The 16392-nt window shown below is 49.5% G+C and overlaps 1 protein-coding gene across 1 annotated transcript; it reads left to right on the forward strand.

Moving 5' to 3' along the window:
• The first annotated feature begins 3977 nt into the window (after positions 1–3977).
• On the forward strand, positions 3978–7543 carry LOC34621502. Its single transcript, XM_026338548.1, has 3 exons — positions 3978–4022; positions 4085–6901; positions 7112–7543. The coding sequence occupies exons 1-3, from the start codon at positions 3978–3980 to the stop codon at positions 7541–7543; spliced, it is 3294 nt and encodes a 1097-aa protein (XP_026194333.1).
• Positions 7544–16392: the final 8849 nt, after the last annotated feature.

Below are 16392 nucleotides of genomic sequence, written 5' to 3' on the forward strand. Positions count from 1 at the left end.
TAATATCAGGCAAGCACTGGTAGTTGAAGGCACGCGATAGTTTGTTTTGAATTTGCACATTGTGCTTTGAGATCCCGCGCCTCGGTTGCAGGGACTCAACCAGATCCAGCAGAAAACGAAGCACTGAAGGTGTGATCTTTACCGTTACGCACTCCGAAGTAGCTTGCAAATTTAGATAGGCTTGCATCTGAACACCAAAATTTCACCCATGGATTTGCTCCGATTCCTGCCTGTTTGCCTATTCTACTTCAGAAAATGAAGTCTATGGTCACGAACAGAGGAAGCCGCTGTCGCAGCAAGGAGGCGTATCGGCTGCCTTCTAAATCCTTGGGTACTTGCACTGTCCGAGTGTACGGGTACTTGCACTGTCCGACTGTGAGCATTATTCTTCCCAACATCTCTGTTGCTACATATGTAGTGTTAAGTATCACGCTTTTCCGACAGGATGTATGCTCTCAACAACAATAATTGACTGCTTGTTTTTGTCATCGCTCGATCGGGCCAAGCAGCGATATCCTGTGCGGCGAGCAGAACTCCATGCAGCGTGGTGGGGAATATAAAGTGCCGGCACTACTTATATTGGTGTCAAGTAATGTATACAAATAACTACTTGGGAATTTTCCAATTTTGGAACTATTTGCTGCCTTGGGCACCTCCTTCCGTGTAATTATCAATGTGGCAAGTTAAGGGCATCACCAATGTAGTAGCCGGCGCGTTCTCTCGATGCCCCAGCAGTTCATTGTGGTGCAGCGTAGCCTCATTTGGCTGTAATGATTTTCGGCTCTCATCGAGGCTTAGTAAGTTTATGCTTTCGGTACCCATGCATCGCTATTCTTGCCAACCGTCAACATGGTTGAAAGTTGAAGCAATACCTCGTTGAGAATACTCTGCTGTGGTTCAAACGAGAGGGGAAAATCCGCCGCCTGTAGATTTCAACTTCATTTTTCGGCGCCGCCTTGCGCAAAGCCCATGCTTATGTTTTTCGGGCGATGGTAAGACCTACCCTGTTTAAAAACTTTAGCGGTCTTCCTGGTGGCTTGGGATGCGGCCCGGGGCAGTGGAGTGCGAAGTTTCATGCCCAGATTGTCATTAGTCGGAGCCAGACAATTTTCCTTAGCCCGGCATTTTACATAGCCTATCAAATCCCTGAATAATTCAAATTGTTTTGGCAATAAACTGTCTTGTTGGACTGCCGAGGTTCACGGGTCGGGATTGCATCCTCATCCTTATCGACAGAGCACTCCCATTTTATCCCTCGATTCAGCTCTGTTGTCGCTCAGGAATTTGCTCCTTTATTCATGCCTCATGTACGAAATCTCTACAGATTTTCCAGGAGTATCGCTACCGAAAGGAGCCTGAAGCTTGTTGGTGCGTTCTGGTGTGCGTTTATTATGCTCACTTGCACACTCAGTACAACATATCCAGTGCACATCATTCTGATGCATATGGCTAGACGGAGCGCACCAGTCGCACCCTTGTGCAGTATTCGCGCCTTTAAGAAAGTGCAACCACTTGGATTTAGTTTCTTTCTTCTGCTGAGTGGTTGTAATACAACACAGGGTCTTCACATGCTGTTCTCCCACAATCCGGGCTTACGTTAAAAAGCTCCCCTTTGCTCCGGGTCTGGACCTTGCGACCCGAGATCACCAGCCACTCTGAGCAACAGAGGAACTCATAGAAAAGGTGAATAATGCGGGTGATTGCATGCGAAACGCACAAGAGAGAAACGCACACAGTTATGACAAGCAGCGTTCGACTGTGTATTTCGGGCCTGGAAAAATTGCCCGCGTAACTAGGCAGACTTTATACAGTGCATCGAAATGAGTAGACAAAAATTTGCGGCTTTAAGCTAGCGCCATTTCTACGCTTTTCTGAATCAACGCTGTTTTTAACACTTTTGTCAGACCTATAGATGCGGCAGTAACATTGCTTCGCTGAAGTGGCTCCAATTTGCCGACGTGCTTGCGGACCTTGCAGTGCAGGCACGTGACCAGGCTGGACGCGGGGAATTTTTGGAAAGCCATAGAAATTCTAAGTTCAAGGACTATCGAGCATCAAGAGCACACTGGAGAGAATTTCCAGTAAAATTACATGAGGAAAGCCAGTATAAGTCGTTGGCAGCGGAGCAGTTGCGGGCTCTGTTGCCTGTGGGAGAACTTGCGGCTCTGTTTGGCTCACAACCCTAGCTACCATAGACAGTATTCCTCGCGCCTTTGGTATCTGTTCTTATCCAGCGCATGCTCTACCTAAAATCAACACCTTCACCTATAAATACTGGTTGGCACGGCCCCAAAATATTCTTGTTAAGGTGCACCCTACTCTCAGATTTATGAGCAGCCGCTCTTCGGTGTGTTGCCTCCCACACTGTCCCCCTGTGCTCTCTTGAGGCTCGAGAGCCCACTGTGCTGCCTGTGCCGTCTGTATTTACCTGCAAAGACTACTGCATGCATACCTGAGGTGCTGCCGTACTAGTGCGTATTTTGATTGTTTGTAGACATTTTCCTTGTCTTCTGTTTCTCGCAGCTGGAGACTCCCATAGCAAGACATCGCTCTGCGGCGCTCGCGTTGGTTTTGTCTTCGTTGGTGATTGGCCAGTGTTTGTACGTTCTTCCCTTCAGTTTCCCTCTATCATCATATGCACCCTTGTTTTCGCATTTGTAGTGTTTTTGCGTTTGTGAGAGGCGGGGTACCATGCCAGCAGCTCTTCTGCTGCCCTGCAGGTAGCTGGTGTCGACATCAGGTAAGGGAAGGAGAAGGTTTATCGTGGCTAGCTATAAGCGCTTTCTACTCCACTAGTGTATTTAACCGCAAATTCCTAATAAATTGACTGTTTGGCTTGTCTGGATCGATTCTACTAATCGCAAAATGGCGTCAACTCAAAAAGATTAGGCGCAATGTTGCATACGTGCACACAACGTGTAGGAACCCGTAACCGGCTAAGCCGAGCATAACGAGATTCGACTACTCTGGTGACACTTGGCCAGGAATTAATGAAGAATTGACCAATGACTTTGCCCGTTCGTACACTACATTAGAACATGCCCTGTTGCATTGAGCTACAAGTACTCCGCGGCAATTAAAATCACGAGTAGGCAAATCAAATAGTCAATTCATGACATTTTCGCACTTAAATCTAACTAGTGTAGCAGAAGGTGCGGCCCAAAAGTAGCATAGCCCACTACAGGAGCAGTATTCATTACTTAAATAATCCAAGAAGCATGATTATTTCGAGCCAGTGTTGAACATGTATCGGCAGAGAATGTCTAGGTAAGTGCACAACTGAATGCGCCAATACATGCTCAGCTAATGCCTCTCCAGAGCTTCCAGGAGCTGTGTGGGCGCTCTCAGGCTCCTAATTGAACAAAGAATTACCAAATGCTAAAGAACTCGGAAAATTCGCACCCTTGGCCCACCGAAATCTTATAAAAGAAACAAAAATACACGCAGTCATCGGTATTAAAGCATGCCCAGGACAAGTATCACTGCTCATGGGCATGCATACGCAGCTGGAGCGCGCCAACAACGGGAAGCCTTGCGAATAGCGAATCTGAGGTTCTACTCCTGCAGCCACTTTCTTGCTTGGTTGTATCATTTTTGACACTTTGCTGCGTCTCCGATAGCAATCTTACTTGTATTCCCGCGCCTCGGCTTTTAGCAGAACCTCTTTTTTTGCAGGCGAGCCCTAGGGCTCAACCCCCCACGATCGCCCGTGAGAAAGGGCAGCAAGAGCGCTTTAGACTGGCGCAACTATCAGCTATTCTTAGTTGGTTCAGTTTTTTGACATCGGCTACTGAGGCCGTGCTGCTGAAGGGAAACCTTGTGGGGGCGCTCTAGTTATCCAGGTGCCTCTGCATGCTCGATCTACAGCATGAGGCACCGCTGTAGCATGGAGCAGATCTACAGATTGTCAAGACCTGTTCTTCACTAAAAGCGGTTCCAGCGCAGAAGGACTATTTATCATAGTCCTGCAAGCCATGATGCCGCCGCTGGCCACGTGGCCAGGGATGGAACATAGTTATGAGGCTGTGCGCAAGTGCCCTTGAGTGTGAGAAGCCGAAAAACAGCGGGTTTTCTTCGAGTGCAGCATAATCTCCTAGAGGCGCCTCAGCTTGCGAGCAGTTGTTTCGCTCAAGCGGACTGCACTGCACCAGCAGAGGATCGCCGAGTACTTTGGATAGGTTTTCTGGGGGCATCGAACGCAGCTCTCGCACACAGCAGACACGTGCACGAGGCAACCCCCGATACAATGGCAGGTACAGGGGAGACGAGTTCGTCGCTTGGTGAGGGTGGTAGGGTCCGGGGTTCTCAGAGCAAGGCTAAGAGCTCCAGCAGCAGCAGCAGCTCTAGGAGGCACCATAAAGCTAGTGGCAGCAGCAGGGGCGCATTGGAGAGCAGCCACAGTAGCAGTAAGGGAGCATCCCGGTCGGTCGATGGCAAGAAGGAGAACAGTCGCTCCAAGGGAGAATGTGAGGAAACCGGAGCAAAGCAGAAAAGCAGTGGCGATGGCCATGAGACGAGCACTGCGAGGGAGAGGAGCAGGAGCAAGGACTGCCACAAGCATTCCAGCCACAGCAGGCGCAAATCGGAAAACGAAGGTTCCAGGAATGGAGGCAAGGGAGACAAGGATCCTAGGGGCCAAAAGCGCTCCTATTCTCACAGGACGCAGGACGATCCCACCAGGGAGCGCAGTCACAGCATACACAAGAAGCAGAAAAAGGAGAGCAGCCCATCTGTACAGCGACCGCGCATTATCAACACCACAGATCCTACTAAGAACACCCTGGGGGATCCTTTTCCTCCCGACCTCGAGGGGCCATGCTATGTGAAGCTGCTGCCTCAACAGCGAGACGTTTCGATCCTCCTTGGCGTAGACAACAGGGGTCTCGCGAACTTGGCGAAGAGTCATGGGTGCAAGAGCCGGTTGTCTGCTAAAGACGTCTTCTTTCCCCAGACCAACAGGCGCATGCTGCTGCTTCAGGGAACAGTGGATGCTATCCACAGAATGACTCGGCAGGCGCTGCAGACGATATCCGAGCCCGGAAAACACCGAGACAGCGCGAGAAGCTGCAGCGTTACTTTCATTGCGCCACACGATGCCTGCGTGCTCGTGCCGGAGGGTAGCGATCAGCCTCTGCGGAAGTTGAGGAAAGTAGGCAAGGCAAAATTGACTATCAGTGACAGGAAGGACATGAAGAAACAAGGCGGCCGAGAGCGACTTCTGACCCTAGAGGGTGGTCTGCCGGACGTGCAAGAGGCGGCGTGCAAGATGGTGACGCTGCTACAGCAGATTGCCGATCTCAGAGACTACACGAACCTCAAGTACGACAGCTGCATGCCGAAGGAGAAAAAGGAGGAAGAGGAGGCGGTAGATGACCTTCTGGGTGAGGAGTTGGACGAGTCGACAATGCAGGCATTGGCAAGCATTCTTATCCCGCCCAAAGAAGAACCCGTGAAGGCTGGCGTGGCCAGCGTGGCTCCCAATATTCCAAATTTGTCAGACTCCGCCAAAGCCGCGCTCATCAGTCAGGCGCAAGACGAACTGGCGCGTATCAGCAATATGCGGTACATGCGAGACAACAGGCACGTTTTGCTGCAAGGTCCCGCATACCACAAGGTGCTTGTCAGTGACCTAGTGGCTGCGCAGCTTCTGGGCTCGAGTGGAAATATAATCAATCAGTTCGAAGCGGAGTATGCTGTCCAGGTAAAAATCGCTCCCCCCGAGCCGCCTCCATGCACAGAGCGCATTGTCATTATCAGCGGTCAGCCGCAAGATGCTGATCGAGCCCTTTTGGCTGTCCTGGAGAAAGTGTACGCTGCATGCCTCATGGTCGGTCATGCGAACTTCATGGTGTGGCGCATGTGTGCTATGAGCACATGCTGCGCATTTATCTGCGGGCCTGGAGGCCAGCGTATTCGGCAGCTTGCCAGTTTCACAGGAACGCGAATTCAGATTTCCAACAGAGACCAGCAGACGCCCTCGCATCACGCGGCGCAGCTGGTGCCTTCGAACCCCCATGAACGTATCATTTCTATTTTGGGTCCACTTGAGCAAGTGACCATTGCAATCAAGGCTATGCTGCCATACATCCATGCAGATCCAAACCAGTCGCTCTCGGTGCATCAGACGTACGGGCATGGTTACAAGCTTAAGATGCCTGCGTGGGCAGAAACAGGGGTGCTGCAAGAGGGAATGAACATGGAGGCGCTAAACGAAGACCCCTTGGAGGATGAGCGGCCTATTTCTCTGCCGGGCCCGAGCCATATTAAACTTTTAATTGACCCTGCACTGGCGAACTCGCTTATTGGGAAGGAAAGCGCGACCATTACAACGGTATCGAAGGAATGCGGATGCAGCATGCACGTGTTATCCTCCAAGAACAAGTTCCCCGACTCTACAGACCGCATTTTGCTAATGTCCGGCCCTGCGGAGTCCATTAGCAACGGCGTCATCGCCTTACTGGAGCGCTGCAAGGAGGTGCATCCGAACTTACCGTATGACCAAATGTATGCGAAGCTGGTAGTACCCATCAGCGTATGCGCGTCTGTGATCGGGCCCGGTGGAACCCGTGTGAGAGAACTACGGGAAGCAACGCTGACGCGCATCACGATCGATAGAAGCACGAACCCGTGCTCGGAACGCATCATAGCGGTCCACGGGATGGCTCAAGGCGTCCACCAAGCAGTCGTGGCCATCAACACAATTGCTCAGACAGATCCCAGCTTGGTGCTTATGCTTGAGCTGCAGTACGATTACTTGGAGCAGCAAGATTCTCAGCAGCAGAACGCCCAAGTTGACTCCAACATAGTTGGTGCAGTCCTGCAGGGAGTTCTTTCTGTGAGCAACAAGGTCGGCGGTGGTGCCGCAGAAACTGCTGTCAAGCGCCTGGAAAGCTTGAAGCAGGTACGTATGTGGTTTTTTAGGGTCTTATAGGTCTAGGCATCCCCCCATTTGTTAGCTGATGCCTGGTGGTGAATCTTCTATTTGCAAGCAAATGTTCTCCAGTGCGAGTGGGGGCGGTGCCAGTTCGCTTGGCTTTGCGGATGATGCAGCCGTGTGCGAGATAGCAGGGGAGAAATTTGTTTTGTCCATGCGTTCTTAAACCATTTGCAGGCGACGGCAGCTCAGGGACAACTGGGCCCTATGGGGCAGCTAAAGTCTGGTCACACTTTTAACTATGATGCCCCTGTATCCTTCGTTACGGCTTCGTCAAGCCCTCCAGTTGCATCAGAGGCATCCAAGAGCTTCGCACTGGCGCAGAGAGCAGCACAGGCTCTTGGTGATGATCCGCGTGTCCGCCCGCCGTCGCCGCCACGCCAAGAGGAGTGGGAACATCAACAGCGGGAGATTGAGAGGTACGAGCAGCAGAGAGTGGCTGGCCAGGCGCATGGAATTGCTGAGACTGCTTTGCCTCCGCCTTCTGGACCCTCGTCAGTGCAACAGAATTACCTTCGGCAGGCGCCAGCTAATGCGGTTCAGCAGCAGAATGGCATGGACGAGGACGACGATCCACTGCTAGAGGGGTTGATGAACGAAGCGTTCTGAGCGTATGGCTGGTACAGGGTAGATGGGAGGCTCTCTGCCCGTGACATTGCTTAACAAATAGGTCAATTTAGTCGGCTGAGAGGCAGGCATGTGGTCAGTGTCTCAGTTCCTGCCGTTGAGTTCGTTTCCACCCCACTCTCACCCAATACTGACTCACATTGGGCCGCTATTCTAGCGGTTGATAGGGCAACAGCGCCCAGAGTTGGGAGCAAGGTTTTTGCTGTGCTGGGAAGGGTCGGCTTAGGAAGGAGAGGCCCCACGGGCACCGCTAATGGTACGCATACCGTGCGCAATTCGGTAATACCTTTTTCTAGCGGAGCCATCGAGCTTCGGGGCAGTTTCTTGGCTCTGCATGGTTAGGAGGCAGCCAGAGACCGATACGAGTTAGGAGCATGGGGTGACAGTATATACTTTCGGCAAAAAGCAAGGTAAACGCTCAGGTGTAGGCGGCACCATGCTAGGAGTACGTGATTTCCGCCTTTATCAAGGTTTAGCTAAAACGTTGAGCTTTTCTGAGTAGCCAGAGCAGCTGGGAGCTGCTGGGATTCTTCGTGCAGTGTGCCCGTTGCACAGTTGTGGTACAGCATACTCACGTGGCTGGTAGCGTGTTTCAAGGGACGCGTCGTAGGATAAAAGCGAAATTTTGGCTTATCCCAGACAAATTAAAAGTAGTTGACGGCCGACTAAATTTCGAGAATAGTTGTTCATTGCAGGGTCCTTGTTCCCTGTATGATTCGCCGCTGGGCACGGTTTTCGAGAGCTTATTGTATATGCAGGTGCGTGTCCGACCTTCGGCGCATATAGCGTATCCAATGTATGCATGAATCAAGCAGGCAAAAGGGAGTACTGAAGGCAGCAGTAGGGTTTGAGATTGTAAGTTGCACGTAGATGCAGCGAGCAAGTACGATACCAATGCCACTATCTGTGAAGGCTCGGAGTGCCTGAAGTGCAGCTAAATTCCTCCTAGCTGTACCACTCCCCTGACGTCGCGAGCTTTGAGAGGCGCGGGCATTGGAAGGAGGGAATTTTTTGGAAAACATACGCTGATTTCCAGCACCTCAGTGTTGCGTCTGGAGTTAGGTGTCTCCCTTCTGAGACGTCGAGCAGTTTATTTGGGAGTACCACTTGATTTCGATGCACTTGCTCCCCGTTCATCCACACACAGTGAATGCAATGTCAGGCTTCCCTGCAACAGTTGCGTGCTTTGCCCCAAGAGATCTGATACTTCAGTAACCTGGTTTTCTTTCGCAGCAGCCTGGGAAAATCCCTTTGTTGATGGACGCAGACAATGGCACAAAGCCTGTTGGGGTGGCAGATTCCCGCCTGTAAGCTTGTGTGAACGCTGTAGCTTCACAGGTGGTAGGAAGGCCTGAATTCCCGACCGACAAAATATCAATGGATTCGTCGGTGAGGTTAAGCCGACCAGATAATAATACCACCCGAAAGGATGGGCAAGTATCCGAAGAATTTATTTGCTGATTGGAGAGCGTACTCCGTGTTGCACCCTGCAGAAGAAGAAAACCCGATGACTGTTGCGCCATGTTTCTTGAAGGAAGCAGCACTTGACGAGTGGTTCTGCTCATGCAGAGGGAACCGTCTGCCTGCATGCAGTCCCTACATTTCAAGCCTTCATACAATCCCTCATTATCAGTTTATGCAGAGGTTAGCTCCAACGGCAAGCATTGGGAAGACTGAAAAAGCTAAAACACGAGAAAAGATTGGTCTGTTGGTATTTCAAGATGTATGAAACTCTGGTGTTAAAGCCACAGAGGAGACTAACAGTGCCTTTATCACTGGTTTACCTCTGTCTACACAAAGTGTCAGGGCATGTGGGTGCAGTATAGAACAGCGACTGAGCAATGACCAAGCAGCCGACGATTGCGGCTTCCACACACGGCGAAATAGCTGAAGGTAGGAGCAAACGAGCACAATGATATCTTGATGGGTTGAAAGAGAGAGCCAAGCTGGGATCCAAAATCCATGGATTTCATGACTGTGTCAACTCGCCTCTGCCTGCAGGCGAAGGTGGGTTTGACGGAGAGCTGGAAGAAACCGCACATTTCAGCAGCCTAGGAAAACAGCGCAAGGCGCCTGCTTGCATTTCGCGTGATCTGCAAGCGCACGCACAAATCTAAAGAACTTAAAACAATAGCACTAGGTCCAGCGGAAGCATGCTGCTTGGTGACTAAACATGGTGCACAAGGGAACGTCAATCTCGTGCGCTGGCTTTGGCCTAAGTAAAGGGGGTTAAGGAGGATCGAGTCGCAGTTAGGAGCCCACTACTGCTCAGAACTAGGCGGTGATGCAAGCTCACATTGCTGGTCAAGAATTGTTAGCGTTTCTTGACGCTGGGTGTAAACTGAATCTGTTAGGCGAGGGGATGGCGCAGAAGTGCAAGCTGCCTGTCCACTCTTTAACGCAGTCCCGAAGACCAAGGTTTGCTAATGGGCGCAAGAGCTCAAGGACTAGCAAGGCAACGGCAATGAATCACTACTTCAAATTGGAATGTAGTTGTATCAGCATGATCCAGAACTTTTATGCTTGACCAGTGCACCACGGCGTAATCGTAGATATGTCGTGAGTAAGCAAATGGAAGGCACGCATCCGGCCACAGCTGTGCTCTCTGGACATAAATGTGTCTAGAAGCGCTACGAAAATCCCTATCCTGGTTTTGTAAGCACCGCGTATTTCATCGACAGTGAGGTAGAGTTGGTCCCTCAATAGTGTGAGGCAGAGTGGCCATGCAAGTGGCTCAGCAGTAAGAGAAGACAGGTCTGAGCATGCGTCCCTTCTTAGCGGCTTGACAGTGGGGCCTTTAATAGCGAATTCTACTGTTGTTTTTGTCCAAGGAACCGCCGAAGAGGACAAAAAAAGAAAGTTTGTGCATGTGCTTGATAAAGACAAGCTGCCAGCAGGATGGCCATCTTCACGCCGTCCAGCCCACCGTGTTGTGCTAGTTCCTGGGTCTGTGCCTAGCTATGTTTCGCGTTTTCGAAAGCCTTTTCAGCATTAAGAGATATACGAGCGTCAGGTGGCTAATTTGTTGAAAAAGGCAAGATATAGGGATTGGCTAGTCTTTGTGAGTGTATATGTGTGTTAGTGCCTAGGAAAGGGTCAAGCACATGCTTCAGCTTTAAGCCCATAAAAAAGATCACCTTGAAGCAGAACCTGCCGATGCCCCCATACTACCAGACTGCTTTACAAGCTACGCGAGAAAAACAGTCTAATTGCCGTTCGAAATTATAGATAGCGCCTGACTAATCCTCATTCATCTGGTGAAAGGCACACAACAGCGTTCCACACTCGCCTCTCACATTCTAGTAGATTCGTAGGCGATTTGGACTTGTCATTACCGCAGCTGAACTGCAAAATTCAAGTTAGTTGGAGCTGCAATGAGCCCACCAATAAAGGGAGGATGGCTGTCTACACGGATGACGCCCTAGTATTCGGCCGAAACATTTGAGAACATCTACAGCACGTAGGACGTGCGTTTCAGTGGATGCGGGGCAAACAGTGATATTTGGAGGCACACAAGTGCTCTGGTTTAGCTCTCTCAGCAGTGTCTTTGCGATACCTTGCTTGGATTGAAGGCGTTGGGCCCGACCTGGCAAAGGTGAAGCAATGATGATGTGGCCATTACCACTACGCACCGCAGGTATGCTGCAAATTTCTTTGGACTTGCGTTTTACCGCTAAAATATCGTTCCTGGATTCACCCGAACTGTGGCTTCTTTAACTGATTTGATTCAACATATTACATGAGCTGGACAGAAGAGGCAGATAGCGCACCAATGATGTCGACTCATAACTGCTCCAGCACTGGCGCTTGCCGATTATGAGCGTCGTTTCTCTCTTAATACCAGAGCTAGTGGCGGGTGAAGGATGCGATATTTCCCAACAAGCTCTTGATTATCCAAAACAAGGGCAGCTTTGCTGGTTATTCGAACCGCTCCACAGTAACAAAGCAGCGATATCGGGTGTGGCAAACGAAACTCTATGTGGTGCGGTGGGGGGTGACGGTATGCTGGCACTATTTAGATGGGCGTCGTATTAGAGTCCAGACCGACCACCAGCCTTTAATACATCTTACTAAGAGATATTGGGACTAAAAATTTTCAGGGATGCTCGTTGGCTTGGGCATCTGCAGGATGACTATACACTGGAGTACATTAAGGACATCGCCACCTTAGTCCCCGACGCGTTCTCGAGCGCCTCAGCAATTTACCATTGCCCAGGACAAAGGCATTTTTTTGTCGTGACCTTGCTCCGCCCGTCAGCAAATTTTTGTCTTAGGGACTGCGCTAGAAAGTAGACATGCAGACTGCACTTCTCGCCATCTCGCCCAACAGATTAATTTCCCACCCAGTGTCAAGTAACTCTAACAATTCTTGACCATCAACGTGAGTTTGCATCACCGCCCAGTACTAGCCAGTGATGAATTCCCAACTGTCACTCGATCCTACTTTTTGTGCCGAAGCGTGCGTGGAGGATTGCCTTCTCCTGATGCACCTTGTTTGGTCGCCAAGCAGCGTGTTTCCGCTGGACCCAGTTCTGTTGTTTAAAGTCCTGCATGCACTTGCAGTTTCACATTGAATGACACAACCTCCATGATGCAAACAGGTGGGCTGTATGGGACTGCTTAGAATCATGGGTTTCCACTGGCTTTCATTAGTAACCTACAGTAGCCTGTAGGCTAGAGTGGCTTGACACAACGTCGACACTTACAGACTTTAAATCGCAGCTTGACTCTTCAACACAGCCAAACGCGCAGCGGCTTCATTCATTATCTCCTGAGCGTCAGGTAGTCCATCCTGTATGATAGCCCCACCCATCGGTTGTTTAGTAGTGGATGACTCTCTGCCCACTGTGCGACCACACGTCAAGACACTTCGTCTAGACCCGGGATGGACAGTTTACAAAGCAGCTGTTTGTCTTTTTCGTGGCTTTTGAAGGCAGCCAAAACTTCGTACTGCTCGATGTGCCAATGTAATGGTAGAGTCTCCTACAGCTTTCTCTCTTCTCCCAATGCTTGCTGTTGAGCTGATCTCGGCATAACCCTTAGCGTCAGGGTTTGTTTGAAGGGAACTGTGGGGATCTTTAAGAGAGTGACTTTTTATACATTAAGAGGGCCACTGTTCAAGTGCTGTTCCTCCTAGAAACATGCTACAGGAAACACTGGGTTTTCTTCATATGCAACGTACATTACTAGGTTGGTCTTCAACCTGTTAGTAAAATCGTGTACCTGTCCATTTTTTAGAGTGTTAGACCTATCTGGTTCATATAAAATGGCGCATTCATTGACATCTCATCGGTCGATCATTCATGCCTTCATGCCAGCCGTTGAGCAGCGGCCTGCAAACCAGCTGGCTTGCCGGCGTCTGCCCCTACCAACAGGCGTTGCGTCACTGTCAACGTCAACCGCCAGTTACATTTTCGTGAAACGCTGCGAAATAACTCCATGTGATAGGACTAGTAAATAGCTTGTGCGGCAGTAGACAGCTGTTGTATGGGAGGCTGACGCATCGCATTCACAGCTAGTGTATGCGGGGAACAGGTGCATCGGAATCAAGAGATGCTACCGACTGCAATGTCTCAGAAGGGAGACACATTAGTCCGGACTCAGCATGACCTTCTTTAAAAGTTGTTGAATGTTCTCACAGGAAACTCACCTCTCCCCGTGCCTGCACTCCTCACGGTTCCAACGGAAGGAGAGGAAGATAGCTGTGGTGCACACTGCTGGAAAGTCTCAGCACTCCGAGCACAGCCAGTAGCACATAGCAATTAATTTAGAGGCACACAGCATTAATTATTGTATCGAGCTTTTGCTTCTTTGTAATAATACAGCATACAGAGAATTAGCCAAATAGTCGATTCCTTACTTTACCCTTTTAAAGAATATTTTTAGGGTAGTGTAAGTCATCAAAATGTAGACTAGCCCGCTGTACTTACCCACATATGGTCTTGTTTATTCATGATGAACAATGCGTGCAACATCCTGACCATTACCCCCATTGCAAGAAAAGGCGAGCAAAGCTTGAAGCTGATGTTCATAATTTGAAGAAGAAATGATTGTATGATGAAACTCCCTGCGCCTCTTCTAAATCTTTGATCCCTAAGAATTGTAACGGGATGACTGCTTACGCACTCCGAGGCCACACCCTCCACAGCATTGAGAAGTTGTCGTAGCACACTGGGCCTTTCGAATCCTCGAAGGTGACTACAGAACTTGATTGGAATCCCAAAGAGTCTTGTCTTAAAGCATGATGGATGGCACAACGCGGTGTGACTGAAGCATGCTTGCCCGCTATCCTTGCGGCCCTTACCGCCCGCACACAGTAGAATGCCCACTGCCGACATACGCTCACGGATTGTGAGAAAATTCACATGGCAGCGGTAGAATTATGCACTCGGCCTGCCTACCAGAAAGCGGCGTAGCCTAGTGCGAAACATGCACCTGTCCAATACTCACGTTTTAGGGACAAAGTCTCACAAGGTTTTCCAACGAGTGATTTTAGCTTCTAAATGCAACATGCTTCGCGAGTGCTTCGTACATTTGATAGTGCTCACAGAGGATGGCACCAACATGAGCCTGTAGTGAAAGGTAAATTGTAATTAGCGTTGCAGCATTTAAAGATTCCCTGATCCACTGAGCAAAACAATATGTCTTCTCTTTCGCCATAACAGAATAAAGGCTACACTGCAATGTTCTTGATTTGAGCTATTCACACACCTTGCAATTATGTGGAAGACACTACACAGACTTCTTCGTTAGTGCCAGCTTACTTACACATGAGTGTAAGGGATAGCCAACAGATGCAGGATTACATATTATGTCAAACAATTACAAGTAACACTTATAACATGGTCGCGAACCCGTCATGTTTCATAGATATTTGGTTCAGCTCTATGACTTGGGAGGCACAGGCACCACCACAATGGAAAAATTAGTACAGGCGCGCATGCCCATGCATCAGACGAAGATGTACCGGTAGAAAAAGATGGTTAGCATACAGTCTATTCTTGTATATCTGAATCTTGTGAGGGGACTTCTTCGTGAGAAGCAAAGTTGCAGTTGCATTGAAGACGCCTTCATTCAGCCTTGAGGTTGATGCATGCGGCCGACAAGTATATCTGTTAGCAGTATGGATAGGCCGTCGGCATCACGTCCGTACAGTTGAGCAGGGCTAGCTCACCTTGTCTATTCTCTATCCGACTGTAAGCTTGGCATTTTTTCTCCATGGCCACAACCAAGGATGTCACACTCCTACTCGTCCAACTTGTGCATCAGGATCGTAGGGCGGAGTTTTTCGTTCTTGTTTGCGTGCATTTTAGGAACGATCCTTTCGCCACAGTATTATCTTCCGCTTAGCTTTGCCAGAAGGCGTGAACAATCCCATAAGGCACCTCAGTCGTCATTTGGACCGGCTTATGACTTGTGTTTGCTCCTGCAAAGCAATTCTACAAAGCAGCAATGCTCGTTTACTTGCTAGGGCATCATTTGAATGAAACTTCCGCGTGAAGCCGACTTCTGTTGGAAGTAAAACATGGCTTCTGTTGGCTGGTGGAAGACCATCGAAAGTATATGGGAAAGCTTTAGAAAACGCGTTCTGATTCATTTCCGACTTGCTCGTTTATCCAGCAAATTTTGACGTTTTAGTAGAAATACGGTTATCCGGCAGTTCACTTCTAAACTGCTGACCCATTAGAATTGTCACATCATGCTATTTTTCGTTGGAAGTGAAACATGGCTTCTGTTGGCTAGCGGAAAACCAATGAAATGATATTCAGAAGCTTCGTGCACGATAGAGGGCGCAAGCCCTAAGGAATCACATCTAGACTCCGCTCTTTTCGTACCAAGCAATCTGATGATTCTGGAACAGTTGTCAGGGTTTTCTGGCTTTCGCTGTCCGTTAGTTGGATCTAATCAAAGGTTCCTGTAGACGAACACGAGTGAAATTCCGGAAAATTTGCGTACACCGCCCTAAAATGCTCCCTGAGTCATAATACTCGAGAGCCAAGTTAGGACCTTTTAACACGCTAGCTTTTCGGGGAGTGCGATTGCTTTATTCAGCCTCTCTCGGCTTTTAGGAGTCCTCGAATTGACTTGACGGACCATAAAGCATTGCGGGATGCGACTTCAAGGCGTCCGCAGGTGTGAGCCGAGTCCGAGGGTTAACATCACAGAGCTTCGTGATGAGGTCCAGAACCCTTTGGAAGATTAGGTTGGAGCACTCAGGATCAAACTTTTCTGATATATTCGAAATCTCTGAAATGACTCCGAGAATTGAAACGGCCGAGCCGGAAGGACTTGAAATCGGGAGGGATTTGCACCATATCGCGTATGTGGTCATTCCCAGTTGCCAAGCGTCCATCTGCAATGTCCGTTTCTCATTTTTTGCCTCAACCAAGAGCCTTGTTAGCTCAGGTGAGACGTATTTTGCAGAGTACGCAATTGGATAGAGAGGAGCACCTACTTTCTTGACCCCATCAAGGCCCGCCAGATAAACATATCCGTCTCTACTAACAATATAGTTATGGGGCTTGATGTCCAAATGTACGAGCCCAATGGTATGCAGATTGTTCACGGCCCCTACAGCCTGCTGCGTTAGACTCAGGAGGGCAGGGTGGTTTTCCAGGTTTTAGGCCGGCAGAAAACTTGCTAGCCTCCAAAGATCCATTGAAAAGAGCTGTGTAAGGAGTATTGCGCTTAGTACTGATTCTCTACATAGTGAAGAAGAAGGATATCTGCATCCTTCTTCTTCACTATGTAGAGCGGGATTGCCAGATGCAAGCTTTGCGAGGCTGATAACGGATCTATGCCCCATGGCAGAAATGTAGGGATGTCCAATT

The sequence above is a fragment of the Cyclospora cayetanensis genome, unplaced genomic scaffold (assembly GCF_002999335.1).
Source record: "Cyclospora cayetanensis isolate NF1_C8 unplaced genomic scaffold, CcayRef3 CcayRef3_contig_274, whole genome shotgun sequence".
In the NCBI taxonomy this organism is placed as follows: domain Eukaryota; phylum Apicomplexa; class Conoidasida; order Eucoccidiorida; family Eimeriidae; genus Cyclospora; species Cyclospora cayetanensis.